The sequence below is a fragment of the Bos taurus genome, chromosome 1 (assembly GCF_002263795.3).
Source record: "Bos taurus isolate L1 Dominette 01449 registration number 42190680 breed Hereford chromosome 1, ARS-UCD2.0, whole genome shotgun sequence".
Lineage (NCBI taxonomy): Eukaryota > Metazoa > Chordata > Mammalia > Artiodactyla > Bovidae > Bos > Bos taurus.
In genome coordinates this window covers 74,604,808-74,618,598 of record NC_037328.1, presented here as the reverse complement: position 1 = coordinate 74,618,598, position 13,791 = coordinate 74,604,808, and the positions used below count along the sequence as shown (strand labels likewise).

Here is a 13,791-nt window from a genome sequence, read left to right as displayed (position 1 = left end):
GACAAAATCTGTGGATCAACTAGCCATAGAGACATTTCTTTATGAATCGTTCTTTCTAGTGAGACAGGTACTTCTGTGAGATCAATTTAGACAGGAAAAAAATTTTTTAGGGCTTCCTTGGTGGCTCAGTGGTAAAGAATTTGTCTGCCAGTTAGGAGACATGGGTTCAATCCCCGATAGGTGAAGATCCCACATGCTGCAGAGCAATTAAACCTGTGTGCCCGAACTATGGAGCCCATGTGTTGCAACTTCTGAAGCTCGAGTACCCTAGGGACCATGATCCACAAGAGAAGCCTGATTATATGACTCCATTTATATGAATTGTCCAGAGAAAACAAATATATAGAGACAAAGAAGATTTGAGGTTGCCTGTGGCTGGGAGGGCTGGAAGGAAATAGGGATTAACTCTTAAGAGGCGTGGGTTTTCTTTTATGGTGATAAAACTGTTCTAAAACTGATTGTAGAGATGACTGTGAGAGTCAGTAAATATACTAAAAGCCACCGAATTTTACACTTTAAATGAGCAAATTGTACAGTATGTGAATTATAACTCAATAAAACTGTTATTAAAAAAAAGAGAGAAGCCTGTGAACCACAAGGAAGAGTTGCCCCTGCTCTCCACAACTATAGAAAGGCCTGCATAAAAATGAAGACTCAGCACAGACAAAAATAAATAAACAAAATTAACAATTTGGTTAAGTCCTTCACTTGCACTTCTGTGTAAATAAATAATTATTAATGGGGAGAATGTTGTTGCATAATGGAATTCTGAAATTAGGACAATGTGTAGCCTGAAAAAGCATAGTCTGTAAATTTATTTTTAACCTCCCTAATACCTATAATTTTCATAATACATAGTTCAGAAAGATTGTCAAAATATTTTTGGTCAGCTGGTGAGAATACTTAGAAGTTAGTGATTCTCTAACAAATAATGGGAAAGTAGAAAAGGGATGTCTAAGAGAATCTCACAAGGAGAGGCTGAAGCATGAAGTTTTGTATTTATCAGAAGATTGCAGGATACGTAAAAGAGGGAGATAGAACACAGGCAATTTCATGTAATGACCGGGAACCATTCGGTACCCTATGTAGCTGGTGTTAAAAACAATCTAAAGACTTCTCTGGTGATCCCGTGGTATGAAAGCTGCTGGCCAGTGCACGGGACATGCTTTGATCCCTGGTCCAGGAAGATCCTACATGCCCTGGGGCAGCAAAACCCGCGTGCCAAAACTCCTGAAGGCCGAGCACGCCGGAGCCTATGTTCCACAAGAGAACCAGGTGCACCGCAGCTCGGGAGTTGCCCCCACTCGCCACTAGAGAAAGGCCACGCACAGCAACGAAGACCCAGCACAGCCAAAAATAAACAAATGGATATTAATAAATGAAATTTTAAAATAAACAAATTAAAAACAATCTAAAGAAAGCTGAGTCTGGGCATAGAATATAGGGAAAATGAAGCAGTCAAGGTCAAAGGTCAGAGATGCAGGCCAGGACCTTTTCTGTGTGGCTAAGGAAACCATTCCTGGGCTCTCTGTCAGACTTTTATTGTAGTGGGAATTCCTAGTAACGTACTTTTACAGCCTTGAGAAATTTCACAGAAATAGCCCCTAGAAAATCAGCATATGTTAAGAAATTATGTTAATGATTATCTTTCATGTTTTTCTTAAGAATAATCTTGTTACAAACCCCAAGGCCAGACCCAGAAGGGAGTATGACTGCGATCATAAAAGCATGGAATTGGAATGCCAGGTCAGCATCAGGCATGAACGCTGCCTAGGCACTTGCTAATTGTTCCCGAGACTAGCCCAGAAGGGAACAGTCTGGAGTAAACACAAGGAGATCTGGATTATGTCAGTGTAGTCCATAACATTTAGGGGTATGTGATTAACACAGCTTCTGTCTTGAGAAAGATAATCTGAGAAAGCCTCATAGTCTGCAATTAGGAATAAAAGCTGGACTCAAGAGTGGACTCTGCACCTCAGCCCAATAGAGGCTACAGGCCCCCTGACCCCATTGCACCAGATTTTGTGTTCTGTCTTCATTCTTGTCACTCGCTCCCAGACCATTAGGGCAACATTTTATTATGGTTCTTTCCCACATCATCCGCCTAGAAAACCACAAAACGACTGGAAGTTCAGTGTGAAGCTGGAGTTATACTGTGATTGTGTTAGAATCACAGGATTATAATGGAAGACACTGCCCCCCAAAGTTTCCACCAGAAGGTGAACACATATACTCAAGAGATCAAATTTAAGCAGATTATATACCCAATCTACCTTCATGTCACACAAACCCCCAAAAGGCTTTCTTACTCTTAGAATTCTTATATAAAAAAGCTGAACAAAACCAAAGTGTGAGTTAGCTAAGGTCAATGCTATGTTTAACAACTTGAGAGCAAAAAAGGTTTCAGTTTTCCAGTAAGATCTTCTGTAAGCAATAGCTTTATAAAATGCAGCAAACACAGCTGTGTGGATGGCACAGATTTGTGCCTTTGACCACAGGACTGGTCTTGGGGAACTTTCTGAACAATTCACCATCCCTGGAGTGAAATTTTTAAGAGAAGAGCAGGGAGAGGAAGAAGAATATGAGATAAGTAAAAGCAATGTTTTTGCATTAATCTAGCCTCTTGGAGTACTGCCCCAAATTTCCATACACCTCAGTTCATCTGCAGCCTTTGCTGGGGTCTACAAATCCTACTTACCAGTCATAAATTGTCATCAATTAATCTTCCCTCCCATCTAGTTCCTATCTTTGTGTTTATTCTCCCTCTCCAACCAATAGCTCTTCATTGAGAGGTCCTCAAGGTCACAAATCTCACTCCTCAATTTATGATAAGAGCAAACAAGACCCAGAAAAGGGAAGAGGACAGTCACTTGGTGAATTTCAATGAGCATTATGGAAAGTACCTGCCAATCACCATAGAAGATCTGATGTGTTTATTGGAGGAAATTATCAAGAGGGTGTAACCTCTAGCTGACCCTAGAGTCGGACCCTGGCAGAGGCTCCTCATCCTTCCTCTTGTCCTTGACATGTATGGTCTACCCACCATTCCCACACTAGGAGCCATTTCAAGGACGCAGCCTGAGAGTCTAGTGTTGCTGAGACCATCTGGACTCAATATTGACTAAACCCTGTGACGGCCTCTATGGAAACGGAGAATCTGTGGGGGTAGGTATGAGATCTCCTCTTTCTGCAACCACCAAGAGAAATCTAGCCTCAGATGTAAGTTCTCTCGCCTGTTAAACCTGCCACTTAGCAACCTGGATTTGTCTGGCCCTTAAGTTGTTCGTTTAGTTTCTGAATTCCCTATGAAGTTGTAAAGAAAATCTTCAAATTCACTATTAGTAGGAATACGTCACAGGTGATACTGCTACTTCATATGTGGTCCATTCCCCACCCCAACCAGAATTTTTCCCACATGGTCATCTCTCTTCTCCCAGGATTTTTCTGTGACAGAAAATTAACTTTCTCTAAATGATCCATCTACTCTGCTGATGAAAAGCTTCAAAGAAGAGTTTGCCCAAGGTTTTGTAATTTATGTTTACCTTTTATCCAAATTTAGGTCCTGTGTAAATGCACAGAATAGAATCTATTCTAAATAATAAGAATAGATACTAATATTAGAGGTAGGGTGGCACCATAATGACAAGTTCTTAATTTTGAAAACAAACGGTTTCAGATGTTGGCTCTGCCCTACTACTTAAGTGTCTATGGAACTTTGAATGAGTTATCTAATTTCTGAATCTTGGTTTCCCTAAATGTTTAGAGTTATTGTGAGATGAAAACAGGTCCATGAGTGAAAGCATCCAGTAAGATCTGCACTAAGTATTCAATAAATGTTTGCTCTGCCTCCATAGATGTTGGTGCAATTAATAAGATCTTTTAAATTATATTCTGTAGAAAAGAATACTCTGTGTGTAAATAGGTGGATTTATAAATCTGAAATTCAGATTATTTTGGAAACAGCCAATCTTAGATTGTGAAAGCCAGAAAAGAAGGGAACAACCTCAATTCTGCATTTTATGGATAAGGATGTAAAGTTTATGCTTCTACTCACACTTAGCCACCTTAAGCTTCTGTGATAAACTGTTGGAACAGAAGATGACAGAAGAAAAATGTATCAATGTGCCCACCTTTCCCAAGTCACATTACAAATCCATTCATCCTAAAAAAGAGACGGAATGTGGTCTAAAATGCAAATATTTTTATCCCACCTGCTATGCCAAATTAAGGCTCAATGTGTCTTTAAAGGTCTTTGAGCAATAATTGTTTAATATGGGAGACGAATTGTGGTGTTGGAGAAGACTCTTGAGAGTCCCTTGGACTGAAAGGAGATCCAACCAGTCCATCCTAAAGGAGACTAGTCCTGGGTGTTCATTGGAAGGACTGACGCTGAGGCTGAAACTCCAATACTTTGGCCACCTCATGTGAAGAGTTGACTTATTGGAAAAGACCCTGATGCTGGGAGGGATTGGGGGCAGGAAGAGAAGGGGACGACAGAGGATGAGATAGCTGGATGGCATCACCAACTCGATGCACATGAGTTTGGGTGAACTCCGGGAGTTGGTGATGGACAGGGAGGCCTGGCGTGCTGCGATTCATGGGGTTGCAAAGAGTCAGACACGACTGAGTGACTGAACTGAACATACTAACATTTGAGTTTTCTGAAATTTCCTCATTATCCCAAACCACACAGACACCAAAAGGTATATAGTCTCTCTAGAGTTTGATGAATGTCAGGACCCGACTGTGGGTTCAAAACTAGTGACTTAGATGGTAAAGAATCTACCTGCAATGCAGGAGACCCGGGTTCTATCCTTGGGTCAGGAAGATCCCCTAGAGAATGAAATGGCAACCAACTCTAGTATTCTTGCCTGAAGAATTCTATGGCCAGAGGAGTCTGGTGGGCTACAGTTCATAGGATTGCAAAGAGTCAGACACCACTGAGTGACCAACACTTTCATTTTCACTTTCAAACTTAGCAAGGGTCATACAACATTATAAAAATTAAGTGCCATATGGCAAAGTTGTAGTTTATCAAACATGCTACTTTTGAACTCACTGCTAATAGGCTATCATTATAAAATGGGCATACAGAAAGAAACAAAATTAGTTAAATTTTTTATAGCTTGATTTCTTCCATGTATAATGTATGTTTTCTGTAAAAAGTGAAAAAAGATTTTTGCAATTAATTAACAGAAGGTAGAACTTAGGACATGTTGCAACTAGTTCTCCATTGGAGAATATTAATCTAAACAACATTTTTTACCTATTTGAGGAAATTACAGCCTAAGAGGTACATTTTCTAAACTGGCTATTTTTCTCAGAGAGGACCAATAACTAACTGGATTAAATCAGTTTGAAACTATTAATACATATGTATTTATATGATATTAATAACATAACAGGAAGAGGAAATGATGTCCATCCCCTTCCTTTAGTCCAAGTAGTAGTAAGAGCTCCATTTAATGGTAAAAAGGTTTACCTGCAGATTAGAACATGGGGAGCCTTTCCTCAACCCCAAATACTGACCAGATGGGAAGTAGAATAGCCACACAAGTAGTCCCTTGGGTGACTCAAAGGAAGAGGTTCTGGAGATTAAGCTTATCAGATGGAGTTCAGTGCCTTCCCGAGGACAACCGCCAAGCTCTGAAGCAGCGGCCCTGAAGCCCCCTGACCCAGCAGCTGCTGCCAAGCACAGCCTCACTTTCCCAGCCAGGCCATCCTGTCCAAGGCTGAACTTCAAGTCAGGAAATTTTTCTCAGCAAGGTAATGATCTGATATCAAATAATCAATACTCACCTGTGCCCAGACAATGGGCTTAATCCTCCCAGTAAGTGTTACAAAACACCTTAAAGAAACATCCAGTTCCTTTTGTGCTGTCAAGTGTGTGCGTGGTTGACAAGGCGTTGGTCAGTCATAGGGGCTCTTCAACTGGCCCCAGAAGCAACTGCACTGGAAAGTAAAATTAGCCACATATACCTGCCTCTCATTTTCCCGGAAATAACTCTGTACAGGAATTTCAGGGATGTTTTTATTTTTTAAATGACTGGTCCTGTTTGGCTCCATCCACTCTGAAACCAATCGTTACTTGCATCTTACTTCCACTTCAGCTAAGAAAGCCATCGAGTCCAAAATAATCTATTCTTCAGATATGTGAAAACAGGTCCCATCAGAGAATTTAAATCCTGTTGAGTTATAGCTCATAAATTCCCACAACCTAAAGAAGCAGATGTAAGTAATACTACATTGATAACCTCTGCCTTAAGGCATTTTATACCGTACTTGAAACAGAGATTATTTTAACCAGTCTTCAGGGCTTCAGGACAGAAGTCAGTGATTTGCTTATGTTTCAGACAAGAAAAGGTACCAGACTACCTCTCGTTTCTACTCACCTTTAAGAATGTCTGACTGAAGAGCCCTAGGTTCATGGCACTCACTGATAGCAAAGCCAAGTGCTTCCTCTTCCACATCCAGGGTGCATGTTGCTGTCCCAGCATCCAAAACTAGAATCGCAAGCATGTCCCTGAATGGAACAGATGGCACTGTATGCCCAATCCGTAACTAATGACTGTGATCAGGGAAATGGCTATCTTGATTGGCCTACATCAATCAGGGTGCATGTCCAGAGCTGGGGATGAAGTTATTTCCTGAGAAGGACATAGATTATGTGGATGATAGGTAGATACCAGCAAGAAAATTGGAGACAGGGAAGACTGGACATTGGATTTTCACTACATAGAGACATCTGGCCTGAAAGACAACAGCAAGCCCAGGACTATATCTACTGAAAATTACTACTGGTATTACTAATAAGAAAAGTTTCCAGATTACAAACTAACAAATAACAACAAAACTCCAAGGCCAGTATGTTTCTTTTATTATTACTTTTGTTTGATTTAAGATGGTTGAATGATTTCATTTTCATTCATAAGCATTACAATAATTCCCATGCAAAAACCAAGACTGCATATGCCTGATTTCAATTGGCCAAAATCTACCCCGTGAGACTGGACATTCAAGATCAAAGTGTTGCTTGACCTTTCCAACAGTAGACAGCACAGTAATCCTTTGAGAGATGGGCAGGCCCCTGGCCTCCCAAACACTACAGTTTGAAATGAGTCCATACCAAAACAAGGAACCGGTGCCTTGCAGCACCTAAACCTGGCAAGTACTTTCATTCTTAAAGACAGGACACCTCTACACCAAGGCTTCCACTCAGTTATTTCCTGGTTCCTGCTCTATGGCAAAATCTGCTTTTGAATTGGCATGGTATCTTCTATTTGGGGATTAATATTCATTTTTCCTTCTAGTTTTTCTCAAAACTCTCAGAAGAACCAAAGAGACTCTACAAAAAAGCTTAACCCTATAATGTCAAAAGAAATATGGTTGACCCTTGAATAATGTGGGGGTTAGGAACACTGACCTTGTGAGGTTGAATATCCATATATAACTTTATAGTGGACCTTCTATTCATGGTTCCAAACCCATACATTCAACTAACACATTTAGTGAAAAAAAATCTGCATATAAGTGAATCCACGCAGTTTAAACCTGTGTTGTTCAAGGATCAACTATACATACAAAGACAACTACTTTATCAATCATACATTTTCCCCAGCTTCAGATAAAGTCACTCAGCAGGTATAAAACTTGAAAAACTTCTCTCAGTAAGACAGGAACCAGGAAATTCAAAGAGGACAAAATAGGAACCCACATAAAGGAGAACTAAACAAACACAAAGAATCATTCTATTGATTAAGAGAATGAGCTAAATGAAGAAATGACAGCATTTCAACAGTAGATGTCAATTTATACTGAAACACACGCATTGGAACTCCGACAATGGCAAAGATTTCATTAGTGCAAATAACAATTGTAATGGTATGTTCATTAACAGGATTTAAATAAGGCTTCAAATAATTACACACACTAAAACTACCATTTGGAAACCTTAATTCTACTTGGAAAGTTGTCAAAGACACCCTTCCAAACCATCCAAAGTTCTGATTTGAGGACAATTACATTCAATGAAGTTGCTCCAAACATAATTTGTAGCATTATCACTTTCAAAGTCTACACTGTTTGGCAGAGAGGGAGAAATTACCCTGGCCACTGGTCGAAAAAAGTATCGACAAATCCAGCTAACGTACCAGGTAGTTTCCAGATTCAGATGATTTTCAAATATCTGTAGTGATGAACACTCATTAAAAAAAAATAAACACAAAGAAAAGCAAAATAAAACATAGAATCCTGAAGTTTCAGGAAGAGAGATTCCCCACTCCCATCAGCAATTCTGCACAAAGTATAAAACAGAAAGAAGGGAGATAATTCATGGGCATTTCATCTATGGCTCAAGTTCTCCTTAAAAAAAAAACAAACACCAAAACAAAACAATAACTACAAAAAGTAAACAGCAAAATCAGAGGCAGAATATGAAATAGTAATATACTGTTTCAGAGTCTGCACCATCCTGCAGAACCAGGAAACTTAAGATGTGTTCTTAACAGATCCAATCCAGGCTGGATATGTAAAAAAAAACAAAAAACAAACAAAAAAAACCCCTGAAAGACAGCATCACAAACCACACTACGTATTATGAGAGTTTTAGAACCAGAGCAAAACAAAAAAAGGCAGCAAAAATGCTCAGAAAAATTTGTCATCAATTCTGAAATGGGGCCTTGTGACATCATCAGGGTTAATGAAGACAGAGATGGACTTCCCCGGATTCTCAGTCACTAGCTGCTGCAGTTTTTTGGCCAGACGGTCATCAGGCTGGTTGGGGTCCCCTCCATCGGACTGCGGGGAGGGGATGCTGGTGGTGCTCCCTCGCCTCTGGAGCTCCAGCGTCAGCCGGTTGGCTGCCTTGACGTGCTCGATGGCTGTGCGCAAGTGCTCTGCTGGGTCTGAGCGGACCGAGGAGAGCTTCCGCGCGTGGAGCATGACTGTCTCCTCAGACAGGTGCTCCAGCATGTTGCACTGAGGGATGAAGTAATTGGGACACATCTTGTTGACCAGACAGTGCTGCAGGTCATCAATGAGGCCCAGCAAAAAGTGGGCTGCATAGTCTTCTTGGGCCAAGTAGTTGGCCGGAAGTCTGTCGCAGGCCCAGAGCATCATGCTCCGCAGGTGGTAGGGGCTGATAGCCTTGGGCCGGGACAGGAGTTTAATGATGATGGCTTTGCAGGCCTGGTAGGCCTGCATGAGGCTGCTGGAGATACACTTCTTCAACTGCACCTCACTCCTGGCAAAGGACAGCCGCCACTCATTGTCTTTCTTTCCCTTGTAGGAGCAAGCTGGCACCAGGTAAAACCCACTGATGACTTCTTCCTCAGTGATCTTCCCATCCCAAAAGTGGTTCTCCATGAGCCAGCTCTGGGCCACTGCCGGCCAACCTTTGAAGGAGACCACTGGGACAATATCATACAACATGCGACTGCTCCCCACACCCAGAATGATGGAGATGATGGTCCCATTCTTTTCCACTTTTTCCACCTTTGGCATCCCTCTCTGGGGTTTCTTCTGTATCTCTGAGAGGACGATGCTGATGGAGTCATAGAACCAGTCAGCCACTTTGGTTGGAGAGAAAAAGTAGTTGGTGGCACCGTTGATGTGATCTACAATGGTGCAGCAGTCTTTCCATTTACTGATCGTCCCCTCGTCGAAGAGCCGAAGGCTCAGCCAAGAGTGACATAAGGCTGAGTGGCGCATATCCAGTGTCACAGGCTGATTACGGTCATGCAGCTTAAGGGCTGGCACCAGGAGAGTGAAGTCCATATCATAGTCCGTCCCTCGGGCATAGACATTAAGCTCATCTAAGTCCAGGTCTACCACACCTTCTCGGACTCCTCCAGAAAGCAGCAGGTACTCATTGGCCACTGGCAGTTTTTGGTCCAGCTTTTGCACCATTCCTAGAAACAGAAAGAGAAAACAGGCTGATAGGAAGCACAGACACAAGAGTCTTATTCATCAACACAGAATACGCTGGGGTTCCAAGAGCCATCATTTGTTATCAATACAAAGCACATCTTAGGCTGCTACACGGGCCCAGCCAAGAGTGCTTTGTTCATTTTTATCGGTACTAGAACCCATCCTTTTCCAAAAGATGGGAGAATTATGCAGATTCTTCTCTCATAGTGCAAGCAATATCATTTCCCATCATAACCCGGGGCTCCTCTTCCCTAGTCATCACCTTGGTTACTGGCATTGCCATCCCATTCAGTCACTCAGGCTGAAAACCTCAGTAAATTTCAACTCGTACTTGCCTTTCTAATGCCAAATCTTATCTGTATAACCTCTGCAACATTTCTCATTCCCTCCCTGTTCTCCATCTCTGCTGTCATCACATAAAGCCTGGCTCTTTCATTTCTTGCCAAAGCAGTCACCCTTCCCCAGACCTTCCTGCTGAAACATTCCTCTATGCAAGAGGAGCTGTGGACACTGAAAGTGGGATACTTCCAGGGGGCAGTGAGGTCATGACTCTTCAAAATAATACCAGTATGTTATTGACCTTTTTCAATGTGTGGACACTTGAGCTGACACTTGATGGTACAAAGGAAAAGGAGGGCAAAATTGCTGGTGCCTTAGCATTAGTCGAGACAGTGGCACAAACCGTATCAACAGTCACTGGATTCTTTATTGTTGGCATGCACTAGCATTAAAAAATTAATAAGCCAGTTTCACTTAAAAGCCTTAATAGAAAAGGAAATTGGATTCGTTTTCTTCAGTCCCAAATTTCAAATCACCTTTCTGTATGATGAAATTGCAAACACTCCTGTCTCATACTAAATACCGATACAAAAGTGCTTCAAGAAAAGCCCTCATGTTTGAGTTGGAGGTTAAATTAGCTGCTTTATTCATGGAACATCACTTTTAAAGACCTACAGATAAACTATGGGTATTTAGACTTTAGTACGCTTACTCCTCGGAAGAAAAGTTATGACCAACCTAGATAGCATACTGAAAAGCAGACAGCACTTTGCCAACAAAGGTCCGTCTAGTCAAGGCTATGGTTTTTCCTGTGGTCATGTATGAATGTGAGAGTTGGACTGTGAAGAAGGCTGAGCGCCAAAAAATTGATGCTTTTGAACTGTGGTGTTGGAGAAGACTCTTGAGAGTCCCTTGGACTGCAAGGAGATCCAACCAGTCCATTCTGAAGGAGATCAGCCCTGGGATTTCTTTGGAAGGAATGATGCTAAAGCTGAAACTCCAGTACTTTGGCCACCTCATGCGAAGAGTTGACTCATTGGAAAAGACTCTGATGCTGGGAGGGATTGGGGGCAGGAGGAGAAGGGGACAACAGAGGATGAGATGGCTGGATGGCACCACTGACTCGATGGACGTGAGTCTGAATGAACTCCGGGAGCTGGTGATGGATAGGGAGGCCTGGTGTGCTGCGATTCATGGGGTCACAAAGAGTCGGACATGACTGGGCAACTGAACTGAACTGATACGATAGACATTTTCTCAAAAACTGAACAAACTGAGGCTGTCTTCACAAAAACAACTGAAATGTTTATTGCCAATGAAAACACTGGGACTTTTAAGAAAAAATTAATTTAAAAACTTATCTCCTGCACCATGAATTTAATATCTTCCCAAATTGTATATTTTTCTAATGAGATAGGCAGTGAAACAACAAATGTGATTTTAGGGGATGATATTATGAGTTCTTTGAGAGTAAGAACCATGTCTCAAATATGTATTAAGCAGGAATAGAGGTCTGCACTCAGTGGGCACACAACTGAAGCTGTGACTGAATGACAAAGGAGAAAACTGAGGAAATTAGTAGGCTTAGATATGAAGTACTTATCCAAAGGCAAGACAGAAATGACTGTTCCACGAATAACATATTAACAGAAGTGTACTTTCCCTGACTCCTGTCTTTTTATTATGTATTTAGCCGTGCTTCATTATCTGACAAACTATCAGCATCACTCCATGACTTATTTAATATCTTTTCCTGAAAGATCAAAAAGAATGACTTCCCACTATCATTCCATTAGTCATTGCAGTTACTTTTAATTGGCAGTTTTTTATTCATAAGGCAATCCCAACGCAAATAAACTATGTATATGTGTCTGTTATCACTGTATTTCAGAATTTGACATTTGTTTATAAAACTGTGCTCTTTTCATCTTTAAAATCCTATTTTCCAAACAACAAGTAGTAAGGATCACTTTCTTTTTAAAGCAGTCAATAAATTATCCAACATTAAAGAGGCAACAATTCATCAGAGAGACTTCAGTGTACCTGACTTTTTTAGACTGTGCACACACTCTGTGCTGTGATATGGCAACAGGATCCCTCTTCAATAAAGGATTTCTTGTCTCAGGTGCTGGGGCTGTCAGTGCAGTCCCTAAAGTCAGTGCAGTCTTACTGCAAAGAGCCACCTCAACCAAGATCACCTCCTGTGGTTGGGGTTAGGGTGACAGGTACACATACTGTAAACAGTCAGTATGGAAGTGCCCCAGTACAGGATACTCTGACAAGTTACTGGAATCCAGAGTTCCCAGTGGGATCAATTGAGGCTGTCACTGTACCAGCAAGGACACCTGACTTCACCCTCCACCTGATCCTGCTTCTTTCCCCTCCCTTCCACAGGTGCAGGTCCCCAGGGTGCTTCTTTATAAATATTCTAACTCCATCTCAGGGGCTACTTCATGAGGAACCCAATCTAAAACACTACATACTAACCCAAGCAGCCTTCACTACAAATCAGCACTGAACAATTTTTTTTCCTTTTAAAAGTGGTTTTTAAAAGTCAGACAGCCACCAGAGTTGAAAGTTATCATAAACACCAAGACAAAGATGGTTACCTCACTTATCATATTTCAGTATTAATCTCACCTTGACAAAGTAATAACTACTACCACCCCAAGTTTTAGCAGTAGCTCTAAAAAGATAGGATTGAACTTTCAGAATTCCAGGCAGGGTGCTGAAAATCATTTTTACTATTTTACAGACTCACATGGAGGTACAGATACTTTCAAAAAGAAACATTTCAACACTGTAAAGCAATTATCCTCCAATTTAAAAAAAATTAAAAAGAAACATTTGATATTGAAATAATTTACTCATTATTTCATATATTGTTTCACTCTAGCATTTGGAGTGCCACAAATATACATGTGGAAAACCTTGACATGCTGGGTTGTAATGTTAATGCAAGCTCATGAGCCTGAAGCACAATGAAGCCAAAGAAACTGCAATGTCGGAGTCTGGAGGAGAGAGGTTTACTTCAGGGTCCTGCAGAGAAACAAGGTGGCCTATGCCGTAAGAAGCCAGAAGCTCCCTGAAAGTTTTCAGCAAAGCATGTTTATGAGGCAGGTGAAGGACAGGGGTTGGGGGGTTGGAGGGGGGTGTCGCAGGTTATGTGATCAGCTTGTGTACAATTCTCTGATTGGCTGATGATGAGGGAACAGGGTGGTGTTACAAGGGTTGACTTTATCAGTCCTTCGGTTCCAAAAGGCCTTGGGGCTTGTGTGTTCCTGGTGATTAAGTGGTTAACACTTTCCATTTGTTGGAGGGGGAGAGGTTTTATACATTTGCAAATGTATATCAAGTACTATTATCTAGGTACTTTAGAAAGGAGATAAAGGTGAGGATACGGGGGAAGGCCCCATGGGGTCCCGCATGGTTACAGCAATTAGTAAGAAGATCTGAATTGATTAGTAGCACTGTTATATGGACACTGCACAAAATTCTATACATCCTTTTGTCCTAGGCAGGATCCAGCTGGCTCTGAGCGCACTGATGAGGATCTGTCTACACAACCAGAATAACATGTGCAGT

At 41.4% G+C, this 13,791-nt stretch overlaps 1 protein-coding gene across 1 annotated transcript in view; it reads right to left on the bottom strand.

Annotated features, from left to right (window-relative positions):
- Positions 1-8,643: 8,643 nt before the first annotated feature.
- MB21D2 (Mab-21 domain containing 2) overlaps positions 8,644-13,791 on the bottom strand; it is a 120,932-nt gene continuing 115,784 nt past the window's right edge. The window contains exon 2 of the mRNA NM_001205856.1: positions 8,644-9,908. Coding sequence (NP_001192785.1) covers positions 8,644-9,908 — 1,265 coding nt within the window. The remainder of the gene's footprint in view (positions 9,909-13,791) is intronic.